This window comes from Neoarius graeffei, chromosome 13, assembly GCF_027579695.1.
Source record: "Neoarius graeffei isolate fNeoGra1 chromosome 13, fNeoGra1.pri, whole genome shotgun sequence".
Lineage (NCBI taxonomy): Eukaryota > Metazoa > Chordata > Actinopteri > Siluriformes > Ariidae > Neoarius > Neoarius graeffei.
Genome location: NC_083581.1, coordinates 41,403,935 through 41,419,657, shown reverse-complemented (window position 1 = coordinate 41,419,657; position 15,723 = coordinate 41,403,935). Strand labels below are relative to the sequence as shown.

General features: G+C 41.4%; 1 protein-coding gene across 4 annotated transcripts in view; it reads right to left on the bottom strand.

The window, feature by feature from the left end:
- znf341 (zinc finger protein 341) overlaps positions 1-9,232 on the bottom strand; it is a 52,052-nt gene extending 42,820 nt beyond the window's left edge. For 3 of the 4 annotated variants that reach the window (XM_060937739.1, XM_060937740.1, XM_060937742.1), the window contains exons 1-2: positions 9,150-9,232; positions 2,379-2,486 (exon numbers count right to left, since the gene is read on the bottom strand). In XM_060937739.1, coding sequence (XP_060793722.1) covers positions 2,379-2,486; positions 9,150-9,180 — 139 coding nt within the window. In that variant the 5' untranslated portion in view covers positions 9,181-9,232. Of the gene's footprint in view, positions 1-2,378; positions 2,487-8,979; positions 9,046-9,149 lie in introns of those variants that run through there. The other variant, XM_060937741.1, reaches the window with a different exon arrangement.
- Between the last annotated feature and the right edge of the window lie 6,491 nt (positions 9,233-15,723).

The window sequence follows — 15,723 nt, the reverse complement described above, 5'->3', positions numbered from 1 at the left end:
TGAAATTAAAAAAAAAAGCTGCAATTTTGCAAGTTGTTTTAAGCTCCACATTAAGTGTTTAAGACAAATATTGAATGGGTCCCAATAATCAGCTGATGCTCACGGTTTCAAAACCATAAATTAGAGAGACACTCATCACAGCTACTTAAATGTACTTGTGCTTTTAAATTAAGCCTAGGTCACAACCGGACGTACGATTTTTTTGGCCGTGCGATTTTTGGCGTTTCCCCAAATCGCTGCGTTTTTTTTGTTCATGGAGAAAGATGCACGTTGGCTGCAAGTTTGTCTTGCAACCTGAAAAAAACGTAAGCGCCCGTAGAGTTTGTTTGACATGACAAAGAACCTCTGCAGCCGGTCTGCGGCCAGTCTACGGCTCGAAAATTAGCATGTCACACGTGCGCCCTCCGTGCGTTTCACGCACACCCTCCGTGTGTTTCTTGCACGTAGACCAGCCGTAGGAGCACGTACGGCCGGTTGTGACCGAGGCTTTAAGCATTCCCCCCCGCATCGAAGCCCCACTTGGGTGGCTCAGCAGAAACAGACTTTCAGACCAGCAGCCGGTTTCACCAAGTTAGACTATGACTAACTTAGACAGCGGGTATAGTCGGGCTTAGCATAGACGTCTAACAAATACTGTTGCACAAAGCAGTTTAGACTCCGACTATCTTAAGTCGTACTATGCTGCAAAGGATTGTGGGTATTTTAAGACTCTTTTCAAAACAAAAAAAATGGCGGACAGTGGTCGTTCAGTGGCGTTTAGCCACTCGGAAAATCTGGCTATATTAGAGGAATTTAATTCCTACAAAGACGTTTTATTAGGCAAATTCAGCGAAGAATGTAGCAATAAGAAAAAACATGAAGTGTGGGAAAAAATAACGTCATCTGTGAATAGCGTTAATCCATCTGCGAGATGTTGCTGCCGTGCGTAAAAACACCCCCACTGGAGGAGGGGGTTTGAAGAAACTAAAAGTAACCACCGAAATGGTCATCAACATTTATGGCGACGAGTCGCCCTTATTCTGGGGAGTGAAAGGAGAGCGGAGTAACCGGCTTCGCCAGACCCAGCAGCAACTCCCTGAGCAACGTTGAAGCTGAGGCTCCTTCACCCTCGGAGTTGTCATCACCCAGTACCTGCGCGGATGTGACACTACATGAAGAGCCTACCAAAAGGAAAGACTACAACTTCAATTGAAGAGACTCGCGCAGATGGAGGAGTGATGTAGTAGTGTGTGTGTGTGCATATGAGAGAGAGAGAAGTGATGAGTGGTGATGTAATTATATGCATAATGAATTGATATTTATATTATTTATATACAAGTAATAAAATGAATAAGCTGGCATTACACTGTTTGTTCTTTATTGAATACTTTATAGTTAGATTATAATAGCCTAAATTTGTGTATTACATACTTGCAATGTACTTCACTGCCTTAACATTTCAAGCTTTCTTGTAGTTATTGACATTGATGGCACTTATGGCTTGAATTTTTTTTTTTTATTAAATTTTACAGCCCTTAGACCCATATTAGACTGGGGGGGAGGGTGTCTTACTTTTTAAGCCTAAAATTAGACTTAAATTAGTCTTAACTTTTGTGAAACTGTCTTACTTGCATTAGACTGGTCTATAAAGAAACTTAAGACCAATCTTAACCCATAGACCAGTCTAAACTACTTTAGTGAAACCCGACCCAGGCTACATTTTTTACTGGCTAGTTTTGACCCACTGCAGCCTCAGCCTTCTGTTCTTAGCTGACTGAAGTGGAATCAGACACGGCCTTCTGCTGTTGTAGCCCAACCACCTCAAGGTCTGAGGTGTTGTGTGTCCCGAGACGCTTTTCTACTCACCACAATTGTACACAGAGCGAGGTTATCAGAGTCACAGCAGCCTTTGCCAACTCAGCAAGGTGTTTGTCTGCAGAACTGCCACTCACTGGACGTTTTTCTTTTATTGTACCACTGACTGAACTACAGAGCCTTGTGCATTGAGAACCCTCGATCAACAGCTATAGAAACTCATACATGGAGCATAACTCTGCATGAAGAAAAATCACCAAAATAAAAGAAATGGCATCCTTGATTACCATGAACACAAGCAGAGCAGCTTTATTTCCAGCAATTGTTACACTTACTGGGGTGCTAGAGGAAATGCCAAAACGGTCACTTGTTGTAATGGTCAATATTTTAGTCGTTTATAAAAACCTCAAGCATGGCCAATAACATTCAAATAAGAGTACGATGGAGCAGATTATTTAACAAGTCTGTTTTTTCCACAATGCTTAAACTTCACTTGAAACTGGTTGAACGTCTGTCCCAGTTATTAGACTGAATTTCGGTCCTCCTCGCTGAGATGTACGGGGTTACTGTTTCACTCTACTCACCCATTGGCTGGATGGCAGCCCCTGAGACGTTCTGATTGCTGTGATCAGGGACACCGGCTTGACCGTCCAGAAAGGACTGGACAGCAAGGACGGTCTGGTTGTCCATGCCTGCCAACATCACATTAAAACATCATTAATAAAAGAAAACGCCACGTTAAATACACACTAACACCTGTGTAAACAAACAGCTTTATCCATCATTTCTCTAAAAAGAACTGCAATGACCTACAACATGAGCAGTGACCCACACACTTTCCAAGGTTTGAAGTCACAAATATGGAATGGAGGCATGCAAGAGCAACAGAAAACCAGGAATAACCTGCAACAGTGGATTTTTAAAAATGTATATTTCAGAAAAACTACTCTACAGCAACTGCAGGGACGAGGAAGCAGCCGTCATCAGATCACCTCGTTACCAATTTGCACACCTTAAAACCCCTTTCCATGTACACTGTGACCAAAAAAAAAAAAAAAGTCACACACTTCTGTTGGACCACCTTTAACTTTAAGCTAGAGAGCGCATACTGTAGTCAGTTTCAACGACCTCATGCAACATCACAGCATTTACTCCAATCACTGTCATTCAAGATTCCCCCTCCACAAGGTTGACCGTTCAACATCCTTTTAGACTACGTTCAGACTGCACCCTGAAACGACCCATATCCGATTTTTTTGCCCATATGCGACCTGTATCCGATTTGTTATTGACAATCTGAACAACACAGATCCGATTTTTTCACATGCGACCCAGGCCGCTTGGATATGTGGTCCTAATTCCGATGCATATCCGTTATTTTCACATGCGACTGCAGTCTGACCGGACAGGTCGCATTAATGCGACCTACACGTCATCAACAAGAGACAAACGTCACTATTCTGCGTTGGCTAATCCCGCCTCTTTGGTGGAAAACAACAACATTTGTACAGTTTTCAGAATTTAAATAGACTTTTATAGAATTGATCAAGCTAATGGTGGATTTGGTAGGGACCTGGATGTTGATCTGTTAGCCTGATTAAATAAAACAGTTTCTATAACTGATTTATAACTTAAACCATCCTGTATTACAAGATTATAAGATTGTTCTGGAAATTTCCAGTAATTTGACACCTTCGGTCTCATTACTCTGCTGCCCACATTAATCAGATTATTGTGCGAGTTACGCCGCCGCCACAAAAACCACATCGCCAGGTCTCGCCTCATCTCCATGCTTTACTTGCAAACTTGAGTCGTTTTCCGTTCATATTGGAAATCGCATACAAGTCTCATATAATTGGTAATGTGAACGGCCTAACAAAAAAATCGGATTTCACAACAAATCAGATATGGGTCGTTTCAGGTTGCAGTCTGAACGTAGTGTTAGACTACGTTCAGACTGCACCCTGAAACGACCCATATCCGATTTTTTTGCCCATATGCGACCTGTATCCGATTTGTTATTGACAATCTGAACGACACAGATCCGATTTTTTTCACGTGACCCAGGCCGCTTGGATATGTGGTCCTAAATCCGATGCATATCCGATATTTTCACATGCGACTGCAGTCTGACCGGACAGGTCGCATTCATGCGACCTACACGTCATCAACAAGAGACAAACGTCACTATTCTGCGTTGGCTAATCCCGCCTCTTTGGTGGAAAACAACAACATTTGTACAGTTTTCAGAATGTAAATAGACTTTTATAGAATTGATCAAGCTAATGGTGGATTTGGTAGGGACCTGGATGTTGATCTGTTAGCCTGATTAAATAAAACAGTTTCTATAACTGATTTATAACTTAAACCATCCTGTATTACAAGATTGTTCTGGAAATTTCCAGTAATTTGACACCTTCGGTCTCATTACTCTGCTGCCCACGTTAATCAGATTATTGTGTGAGTTCCGCCGCCGCCACAAAAACCACATCGCCAGGTCTCGCCTCATCTCCATAGCAAACTGCACTGGTGTTTCTACACCTTGAGCCAGCGCTGAGAAAAGTTGCAGAATTCAGCTGGCTATAAACAATCTAAATAAATATTTATAAAAATGTAGAAAAAGTTTATTAATATGACGAAATAAATATGTGCAAATTATTAAGCCTGAATTAAGAGTTTGGTAATACAGCGACCGTATCCCAAATGACTGCCTACTGAAGCTCGAGTGCACTATATAGAGTTTAAAAATCCATTACTTCCTAGTAACATGTAGTGCACTTATATAGAAATTAGAGAGACATTTAGGAGTCAACCCTCGTTACCAGGCTACACGTTTTCATTTCAGTTCAGAAACAAAAACACACACGAGACCTCACACTTTAACACTAACCAGATAATTAAACAAACAAACAAACAAAAAAAGAAAATCATTAAACTTGAAGAGTGCGCTTTTTTTTTTGTTTGTTTACGTATTACGTAGATGTGCTTATTACGTGTCAATTTGTGCATGCGGGACACTTTTGGGTCGTTTTCCGTTCATATTGGAGATCGCATACAAGTCTCATATAATTGGTAATGTGAACGGCCTAACAAAAAAATCGGATTTCACAACAAATCGGATATGGGTCGTTTCAGGTTGCAGTCTGAACGTAGTGTTAGATTCAAGATGTTTGTCTGTCATATACACAATAACAGACACAACGGTTTATTATTGGGTAATGAAATTCTTATTTTGCAACTGCCAGACCAAACTACGCTTACCAATATATATATATATATATATATATATATATATATATATATATATATATATATATATATATATATATAAATAAAATATGAAATATAAAGTGCATATGGAATGCAAAATATAAGGGTAGAATGAAAAATGAAGATAACATTTAAAAAAAAGGAGAGGCAAACAAACAATGTGCAAACAGAGGTAGATATACTGTGCAATGTCTTGTGCAAAATTGCTAATGCATAAAATTAATAAAATTGCTAATAATGCCTATTTTAGGTTTTAATAACGCATTGGACAGTTCTTAACCCGATTCCAATCATTTCAGCAATCTCCTTACTTGTTTTCTTTGCTTGATACAGACCAATAATTCGACCCTCCAGAAAAACACAGGAACACCTTTTCCATGACCACAGGATACAGCTTTCAACACAGACACATTAGGGAAAGAGCTGTTGCCAGCCGAAACGTTAAATACCAGCAGTAATCATGAGTATTTGCCATTTAAATCCAAATGTGACTTTTTAGCCAGAGAGTGTTGTTTTTACAAGAAGCAAGCTGGGCACCTCAGATGCCTAGATGAAAGCCAAATTCTACATCAGTTCTTCTGCTGGTTACAATCATAGTTCCTTATAAATCCTACACTCAACACTTCAAAATATTGCACCAATACAATTTTATTTACACCCAATTTAAACTTTAAAAAGAAAAAAAAAAACCCACACCCCATCCATCTATTATCTGTAGCCGCTCATCCTGCACAGGATCACAGGCAAGCTGGAGCCTATCCCAGCTGATTATAGGTGAGAGGTGGGGTACACCCTGGACAAGTCGCCAGGTTATCGCAGGGCTGAGACACAGACAAAACCATTTCAGACTCACGATCAATTTAGAGCCACCAGTTAGCCAAACCTGCATATCTTTGGACTGTTGGGGAAACCAGAGCACCCGGAGGAAACCCACACAGACACTGGGAGAACACGCAAACTCCACACAGAAAGCCCCCCCATCAGCCACTGGGCTTGAACCCAGAACCTTCTTGCTGTGAGGCAACAGTGCTAACTACTACACTGCCAAGCCACCAGGAGGGGAGACCCCACCCTTAAAATACATATTATGGGTAAATTCAGGAGCAAGATCAATATAATTCTCCTATTTTATAGGAAACTTTTGTCAAATATCGAACATTTTACGCAATACCAGAAAAATTCAGGTGAAATCAAGCCATTTGAGGCGAATTGGTCCACCTCTGAAAAAACTTGCCATTTGGATTTCCCGGCAAACATTGATTTTCATGACGTCGCGTGCGGGACGCCTCCCTAGCCCCTTTTCCACCAAAGCAGTTCCAGGGCTGGTTCGGGGCCAGTGCTTAGTTTGGAACCGGATTTTCTGTTTCCACTGACAAAGAACTGGCTCTGGAGCCAGAAAAAACGGTTCCAGGCTAGCACCAACTCTCTCCTGGGCCATAGGAAAGAACCACTTACGTCAGCCGGGGGGGGGGCACACCGCAGAGTGTAAGTAAGTAAGAGTGTAAGTGTAAGAGTCGTAGCCGGACATTCAGTGTAACTCAGAGTCAAAACGTTATTAGGTTATTACCTGTCTCCTAGAACGTAATCGCCATCCACTCAAAACCTGCCGATCAACACAAACATATTGGATCCGCCATTTTCTGATCCCAATAAAGCACCGTAAAGCCAGAAGCAGCAGCTGTACAAACACGAAGTCATCCATTATTGTTGTTGCTGCTGCTTCTTCTCCGTGTTGTTGTTGCTTTGATGTTTGCGCCAAGGTTTATGCAAACGCAGCAACATAACTGACGTATATAGTGATGTAATGACGTGGCTCCCCTTAGCACACCGAGCTATGGAAAAGGAAACTGGTTCTCAGCTGGCTCGCAAGTTGAACGAGTTGTGAACCAGCCCTGGCCTCGAACCAGCCCTGGAACTGATTTGGTGGAAAAGGGGTATCTCTGAATCCTACGTCAGCGCTGGTTTGTTTATGAGAAAACGACCTGGTGGTTTTCTGCAAATTTCATCAACGTTATCACGTAATTATTAAAATGGTTAACAGATGTATCGTAGGCGGTTGTAGCAACACCAATCTTGATGGGATTAGTACTCATTGTTTTCCAAAAGACCAGACAATGAGAGAGAAGTGGGAGCGCTTGGTCTACATAAGCTGTGCACTGAAACCATGCAAAGCTCTCGCAGCCTGCTGGCGCTTCCGCAAATAACATCACGAATCTGGCTCCAGACTCCCTTGGGATTTTTCCAGATGCGTTTTTTTTTCCTGCCGTAAACAGATAGCCTTGCGCAAAATTACCCTTCTGGATGAGTGTGTAAAGGGACATACTTTCATCTCATCTCATCATCTCTAGCCGCTTTATCCTTCTACAGGGTCGCAGGCAAGCTGGAGCCTACCCCAGCTGACCACAGGCGAAAGGCGGGGTACACCCTGGACAAGTCGCCAGGTCATCACAGGGCTGACACATAGACACAGACAACCATTCACACTCACATTCACACCTACGGTCAATTTAGAGCCACCAGTTAACCTAACCTGCATGTCTTTGGACTGTGGGGGAAACCGGAGCACCCGGAGGAAACCCACGCAGACACGGGGAGAACATGCAAACTCCACACAGAAAGGCCCTTGCTGGCCACGGGGCTCGAACCCAGACCTTCTTGCTGTGAGGCAACAGCGTGAACCACTACACCACCGTGCCGCCACATACTTTCATATATTTAAAAAAAAAAAAATTGGTCCAGGATATGCACTTTAAAGTAAATCTAGTCATAGAAGAACAGATGCTGAAAGGAAAAAGAAACTGGAGGGGGGTAAATAATAATTAAATTCAAAAATATTAAAAACCTGGACCACTAAACTCATGCAAATATAATGTAATAAGTCTATTTACTAGATTATACAGGTGGCATGGTGGTGTAGTGGTTAGCGCTGTCGCCTCACAGCAAGAAGGTCCGGGTTTGAGCCCTGTGGCCGGCGAGGGCCTTTCTGTGCGGAGTTTGCATGTTGTCCGCGTGGGTTTCCTCCGGGTGCTCCGGTTTCCCCCACAGTCCAAAGACATGCAGGTTAGGTTAACTGGTGACTCTAAATTGAGCGTAGGTGTGAATGTGAGTGTGAATGGTTGTCTGTGTCTATGTGTCAGCCCTGTGATGACCTGGCGACTTGTCCAGGGTGTACCCCGCCTTTCGCCCGTAGTCAGCTGGGATAGGCTCCAGCTTGCCTGCGACCCTGTAGAACAGGATAAAGCGGCTAGAGATGATGAGATGAGATGAGACTAGATTATACACACACAAGAAAGATTATATAAAGTGTAACAATATAAATGACAAATGCCCAAATGCAAAATCTGATCTAGAAACGTAGATAACTTATACTTAAAGTAATAAAAAAAAAAAAAATTCCAAAAACGCTCTACGCTTATTCTCAGCAATGCAGTAGAAATCTGAAGAAAAAAAATTAGGGGAAAAAAACCCATTAACTTCAGGGCAAAAAGATGAGCATAACACTTTATACACCATCTCTGATCCTGCAGTGAATCAACTTTTGCAATTCATCAAATGTCCATTGTGACCAACATGGATATAAAAGCAAACCATCATTTCAAGGCAGTTTTGTTTAGTCTGTGGCTCTCTGCTCATTTTGTCCATAGAAAAATATGCTTTCAAAAATAAATTCAAACTGAACACTTTCTTTAGAATAAATTAAAGACCAGTTTGCATTTCCATGAAACAGGTACTGAAGACTGCACACCTAAACCAGCCGAAACCAAGGGGGGAAACTTTAATTCACTTCATGAATGTAAAAAGTGTTCAGACTGAAAGAAGGTATAAATGAAACCTCTGTGCCTGCATTTGATATTAAGAGTGTAAACATCAAATATAAAACCAATTTTATAACAAGAACATCTCAACAACCCTTACTGTCCTCCATCAGTGCTCCTGCATGTTTATATAAACACTGCCACAGTGCGGGTGTGGAGGGCTTTGGGCTGTTTCACTCGCTGAGACTCTCAAACACCCGCTTTGAGGAGAAACACAAATCAATTCAGCAAATACTCAACACTTAAAAACAATAAAGTGTGAGGTTTTACCTTCCAACGCTTCAAATATAGCCTGCGACATGATCCCACAGGGACTGAAACCCAGCAGCAGCACTGAACCTTCTTCCTCTTCTTTAGGGTTTTATCGCGGTTGGCAACCAACTTAAAGGAGCATTACCGCCACCTACTGGGCTGGAGTGTGGAACAGGTAGCTATTGGATTAAAGGTGGGGTATGAGAGATTTTTGGAATAACGGTTCCCGCAAGCCATATTTTGAAAAGAAACACGCCCGCCCTCGCCATGCTCCCACCCAGGGGCGCCGCGAGAAATCTTGGGCCCTATGAAAGATTACAATTTAGGGCCCCTCCGGTAAAAATTTCAAGCTCAAGCAACTGAATTTGAAGTCTGTTTTTGGCCGGCACTTCTACTTTACTATGCATGTGATCAGCTACCTATCAAGTTTAGGTGATACAATTATTTGGTATATGAACATTTTAAATGCAGAACTGTCAGAATTAGACTGAATAGACTGTTGCCTTAAAATGAAAATTCCATGATATATATGGAAGATATATATATATATATATATATATATATATATATATATATATATATATATGAAGAGTTCAGATGCAAAACCCTCTAACTCCACTTGACCACTTTTTGAGAAAAAGGCCATTTTTTATCAGGCCTTTGTATTTAAGTATAGAAACCTAGATTAATTTGAAATCACAAGGTTATTAGTTAGGGAAAACACTGTGTTAATCTCACAAATGTTACTTCAGCAAAATTACTGTTTTTAACAAATATTTTCTTTCTTTTGCGTCAAAACCAGCTAAATCCATAGGTTCTTTGTGTGCAAAAACCTCTAAATCCATTTTTTCCTTACAGACATGGGTAAGTGTTACAAAATCACCAGAGATACAACTGGAAACATTGAAAATTTGTATGCCACACATATAGGGTGGTTGTAATAGTGATGGTGGTGTGGTTGGCACATTCATAGCTAAGTTAATGGACCTATGATCATGAGATAATCGTGTCATGTTTTTAAGCAATACCTAAATAAATACCAACACTCCTCTTCATAAATGAAGGCAAAAGGCCTGTCATGTCAACATTTAAGAAATTCGAAATCCACACAGTTTAAACAACGCCAATAGGTTTATTTTCTTCACATCAGCATTTTGCTTTCCAAGCAAATGATACAAAGTACTAAACCAAATAAAATACATTGGAATAATACTGAAGTGCAATAAAAACCTGGTGTAAACAACATGAAAATCTTAACACAAATACATGTACAGTAAATGCAACAAGCAATATTCTGCCAAGAAGGGCAAGTTTAAGTTAGTAACATTAACAACATTGACACAATAACTGTAATAATAATAATAATAATAATAATAATAATAATAATTTGATTTGATGGTAAATAATATTATTTATATTTTATTATTACATATTATTAATAATATTAATATTATTCATATTAATATTATTTTAATTATTATTAAAATAATAATAATTAATTTGATGGTCACGTCTCTTTGTCGTCTCTTCCCCTCGTCGTCAACTTGTTCTCTCCTCCGCTTAACCGGCATAATATTCAAGTGAGACAGAAGTATAGCGTCCTGTTCAACCTTATCTTTGGACGTGTATAACTGTTTTTTGAAGTAAGCCAGGTCGATCTGAGTTAAGCTTACCGCGGCGCACATCAAGCTGTTGTGATGGCAGACTATTCCATTTTCAACATTTTCGCAGCTATATCGCTTCATTTTCGCTAAATAGCAACCATGATTTTCCACAACACGACGTTTCCTCCGCCCATTCACTATCTGGAGGACAGGTTCATTCATGCCATCGTAATTCATGTCGGTATTAGCTGCCATTTCGCAAAAATCTTCCTGTGAATGAAGTTTTCCTGACGAAACTTTGTTTACAAACGTTATGGCACGCGAGTCCAGGTCACGTTCTGATTGGTTGTTGAAAGTAGAGGCTTTTGCTGCTAAAGTGAAGTGGCGTTTAGAGGTTTTTGATACTAAACCGATATTTTAGACAAGACGGGGAGTGGTTTTTATGTAATTTTTTTACAAAAATATTTCAGTTACATATACTAGATGTAGACAGGATTCACACAACATCATTAACTCATTTTTCACAGAGATGGCGTTTAGGGGGTTTTGCATCTGAACTCTTCATATGAGTGATTCCACGCTTATGGGTACTGAAATGGGGACATGAACTTATTTTTAAAAATTCACCTAAAACCATTTATTTTTTTACCATCAGGTCACAAAACCTGTAATCTTTAATGAATGATATGTTAAAAGATAACTTTAATTTTCTGAGATGTAATAAAAACATATTCATATGCCAAAGTCAAGCCTATGAGTTCCAAAATGATGTCTGTTACATTACTTCTGTTACGATTGTCCATCTCGGGTCTGTTACAAATTAATTACAATCTAGCTATATACCATGTTAATCTTATTGAAAGAATGTGTATGTTTATTCTACTACACATGTTTATTAATTATATTTGCTAAAACATCACCTTCCTATGTTTCAAAAAGTAATTCTACATTGTTAAAATTGAGAATATATATGTCCACAACACTTCTGTTACGTTCTGACTTTGGCATATAAATATGTTTTTATTACATCTCAGAAAATTAAAGTTATCTTTTAACATATCATTCATTAAAGGTTACATGTTTTGTGACCTGATGGTCAAAAAAGAAATGGTTTTAGGTGAATTTTTAAAAATAAGTTCATGTCCCCATTTCAGTACCCATAAGCATGGAATCACTCATATATATATATATATATATATATATATATATATATATATATATATGGGCGGCACGGTGGTGTAGTGGTTAGCGCTGTCGCCTCACAGCAAGAAGGTCCTGGGTTCGAGCCCCAGGGCCGGCGAGGGCCTCTCTGTGTGGAGTTTGCATGTTCTCCCCGTGTCTGCGTGGGTTTCCCCCACAGTCCAAAGACATGCAGGTTAGGTTAACTGGTGACTCTAAATTGACTGTAGGTGTGAATGTGAGTGTGAATGGTTGTCTGTGTCTATGTGTCAGCCCTGTGATGACCTGGTGACTTGTCCAGGGTGTACCCCGCCTTTCGCCCGTAGTCAGCTGGGATAGGCTCCAGCTTGCCTGCGACCCTGTAGAAGGATAAAGCGGCTAGAGATAATGAGATGAGATGCTCGACATACAGCACAGATGAAATTTCAGTCCTCTCTGACCCACGGTGCAAACAGGCAATGCAATAAATAAAAATAAAATAATTGAAAAAAACAAACAACAATATAAACAGTATAAACACTCTAGATAGGAACTAGACATAGACTAAACATTCAGACAAACAATATAAACAGTATAAATAAACAGTATAAACACTAGATAAAACAAAACAGACTAAACACTCAGACAATATAAACAGTGTAAACACTAGATAAGAACTACACACAGACCAAACACTCAAACAGACAATATAAACAGTATAAAACACTCTAGATATGAACTAGACGTAGACTAAACACTCATATATACATACACACACACACACACACACACAAACAAAAAAAAACCTTATATCCTCTGGGCTAGCCCAGTTTCTTTGAGAAATCTGAGAACAAAATGATATATATGGCTAGATGCCTTACCCAAGATGCCAGGTAGATTAAAACTGCTGTGTTTCACTGTGCTTAATGACCGACAAAGGTTGTTTCTTTCTTCCTCATACTGTTTGCAGTGAAATAAAACATGCTCTACTGTTTCCAGCTGGCTACAGTAATCATAGTTTCCTGTGTGATGTTTACCTATTAGGTGGCACGGTGGTGTAGTGGTTATCACTGTCGCCTCACAGCAAGAAGGTCCGGGTTCGAGCCCCGTGGCCGGCGAGGGCCTTTCTGTGCGGAGTTTGCATGTTCTCCCTGTGGGTTTCCTCCGGGTGCTCCGGTTTCCCCCACAGTCCAAAGACATGCAGGTTAGGTTAACTGGTGGCTCTAAATTGACCGTAGGTGTGAATGTGAGTGTGAATGGTTGTCTGTGTCTATGTGTCAGCCCTGTGATGACCTGGCGACTTGTCCAGGGTGTACCCCGCCTTTCGCCCGTAGTCAGCTGGGATAGGCTCCAGCTTGCCTGCGACCCTGTAGAACAGGATAAAGCGGCTAGAGATAATGAGATGAGACCTCTTTATGCTTGAGTGTTTGTTTGGCTAACTTGTCCACCTGCTCATTACCCTCAACACCAGTATGTGCCGGTACCCAAAGAAAATTAGTTACTATTCCTACTGCTTCTAGATGGAATAATGTACTGTATACTTCATTGATGAGGTCGCCCCTGAATGATCTACCTGACTGTATGCTTTGTAGAGCTGAATAACTATCTGAGATGATGACAGTATTGTGAATTTTGTTTTCTTTTATCCATTCCAGGGCCAACCAGATCGCTACTAACTCTGTAGTGTAAACAGATAAGTTGGCATCTATTCTTTTCAAAATGCTCACATCATTTACTGGAATGTGTACGGCTGAACCAGCACACTCTCTTTCTGGATCTTTTGATCCCTCTGTGAAGCAGCACTGAACCGCCTCTTCTTCGCTTTTTTTAAGTTTTCGTTCTTCTTCTACGGTGCAGCTCCATCACCGACGCCATCTAGTGGAACTGGAGGGAAAAGCCTCCAGACAAAAATGTGTTTCTCCTCAGGGAAAATTAGAATATCGTGAAAAAGTTCTCTTTTTTTCCATCAGTTATTTAAGAAAGTCTCATCTCATTATCTCTAGCCGCTTTATCCTTCTACAGGGTCGCAGGCAAGCTGGAGCCTATCCCAGCTGACTACGGGCGAAAGGCAAGTCGCCAGGTCATCACAGGGCTGACACATAGACACAGACAACCATTCACACTCACATTCACACCTACGGGCAATTTAGAGTCACCAGTTAACCTAACCTGCATGTCTTTGGACTGTGGGGGAAACCGGAGCACCCGGAGGAAACCCACGCGGACACGGGGAGAACATGCAAACTCCGCACAGAAAGACCTCCGTCGGCCACTGGGCTCGAACCCGGACCTTCTTGCTGTGAGACGACAGTGCTAACCACTACACCACCGTGCCGCCAAATCTCAAAATATGAGACTATTTCATTTCGAGTTTAAATAAAACAGTATAAATATTGTGTATCTCTCGGTCTAGTTCAGTACACGCAATCACAATCATGGGGAAGACTGCTGACTTGACAGTTGTTCAGAAGACGATCATCGAAACCCTCCACAAGGTATTATTACTAATATCAAGCCACTCCAGCCCTGCGATGACCTGGCGACTTGTCCAGGGTGTACCCCGCCTCTCACCCATAGTCAGCTGGGATAGGCTCCAGCTTGTCTGTGACCCTGTAGGACAGGATAAGCGGCTACAGATAATGGATGGATGGCTGGATGGATGGATGGATGGATGGATGGATGGATGGATGGAGCCACTCCTGAACCACAGACAACATCAGAAGTGTCTTACCTGGGCGAAGGAGTGAAAGAACTGGACTGTTGCTCAGTGGCCCAAAGTCAGGTGAAAGTAAATTTTGCATTTCATTTGGAAATCAAGGACCTAGAGTCTGAAGGAAGAATGGAGAGGCACAGAATCCGAGGTGTTTGAAGTCCAGTGTGAAGTTTCCACAGTCTGTGATGATTTAGGGTGCCATGTCATCTGCTAGGGCGGCATGGTGGTGTAGTAGTTAGCACTGTCCCCTCACAGCAAGAAGGTCCTGGGTTTGAGCCTTGTGGCCGGCGAGGGCCTTTCTGTGCGGAGTTTGCATGTTCTCCCCATGTCCGCGTGGGTTTCCTCCGGGAGCTCCAGTTTCCCCCACAGTCCAAAGACATGCAGGTTAGGTTAACTGGTGACTCTAAATTGACCGTAGGTGTGAATGTGAGTGTGAATGGTTGTCTGTGTCTATTTGTCAGCCCTGCGATGACCTGGCGACTTGTCCAGGGTGTACCCTGCCTTTCGCCCGTAGTCAGCTGGGATAGGCTCCAGCTTGCCTGCGACCCTGTAGAACAGGATAAGCGGCTACAGATAATGGATGGATGGATGTCATCTGCTGGTGTTGGTCCACTGTGTTTTATCAAGTCCAAAGTCAATGCAGCCGTCTACCAGGAGATTTTAGAGCACTTCGTGCTTCCATCTGCTGACAAGCTTTATGAAGATGCTGATTTCCTTTTCCAGCAGGACTTAGCACCTGCCCATCATGCCAAAACTATTACCAAATTATTTGCTGACCATGATATTACTGTGCTTGATTGGCCAACCAACTTGCCTGACCTGGACCCCAGAAAGAATCTTTGGGCTATTGTCAAGGGTAAGATGAGAAACAATTGTGCCTGTGGCATGCCACAGGCTGATGGGCTCCATGCCACACTGCATTGATGCAGTAATTTGTGGTAAAGGAGCCCCAACTAAGTATTGAATGTATAAATGAACATATTTTTCAGAAGCTGGACATTTCTGTTTTGTAAATTCATTTTTAATTGATCTTAGGAAATATTCTAATAATCTGAGACACTGGATTTCTGATTTTCATGAGCTATAAGCCATAAACATCAAAATTAAAAAGGCTTGA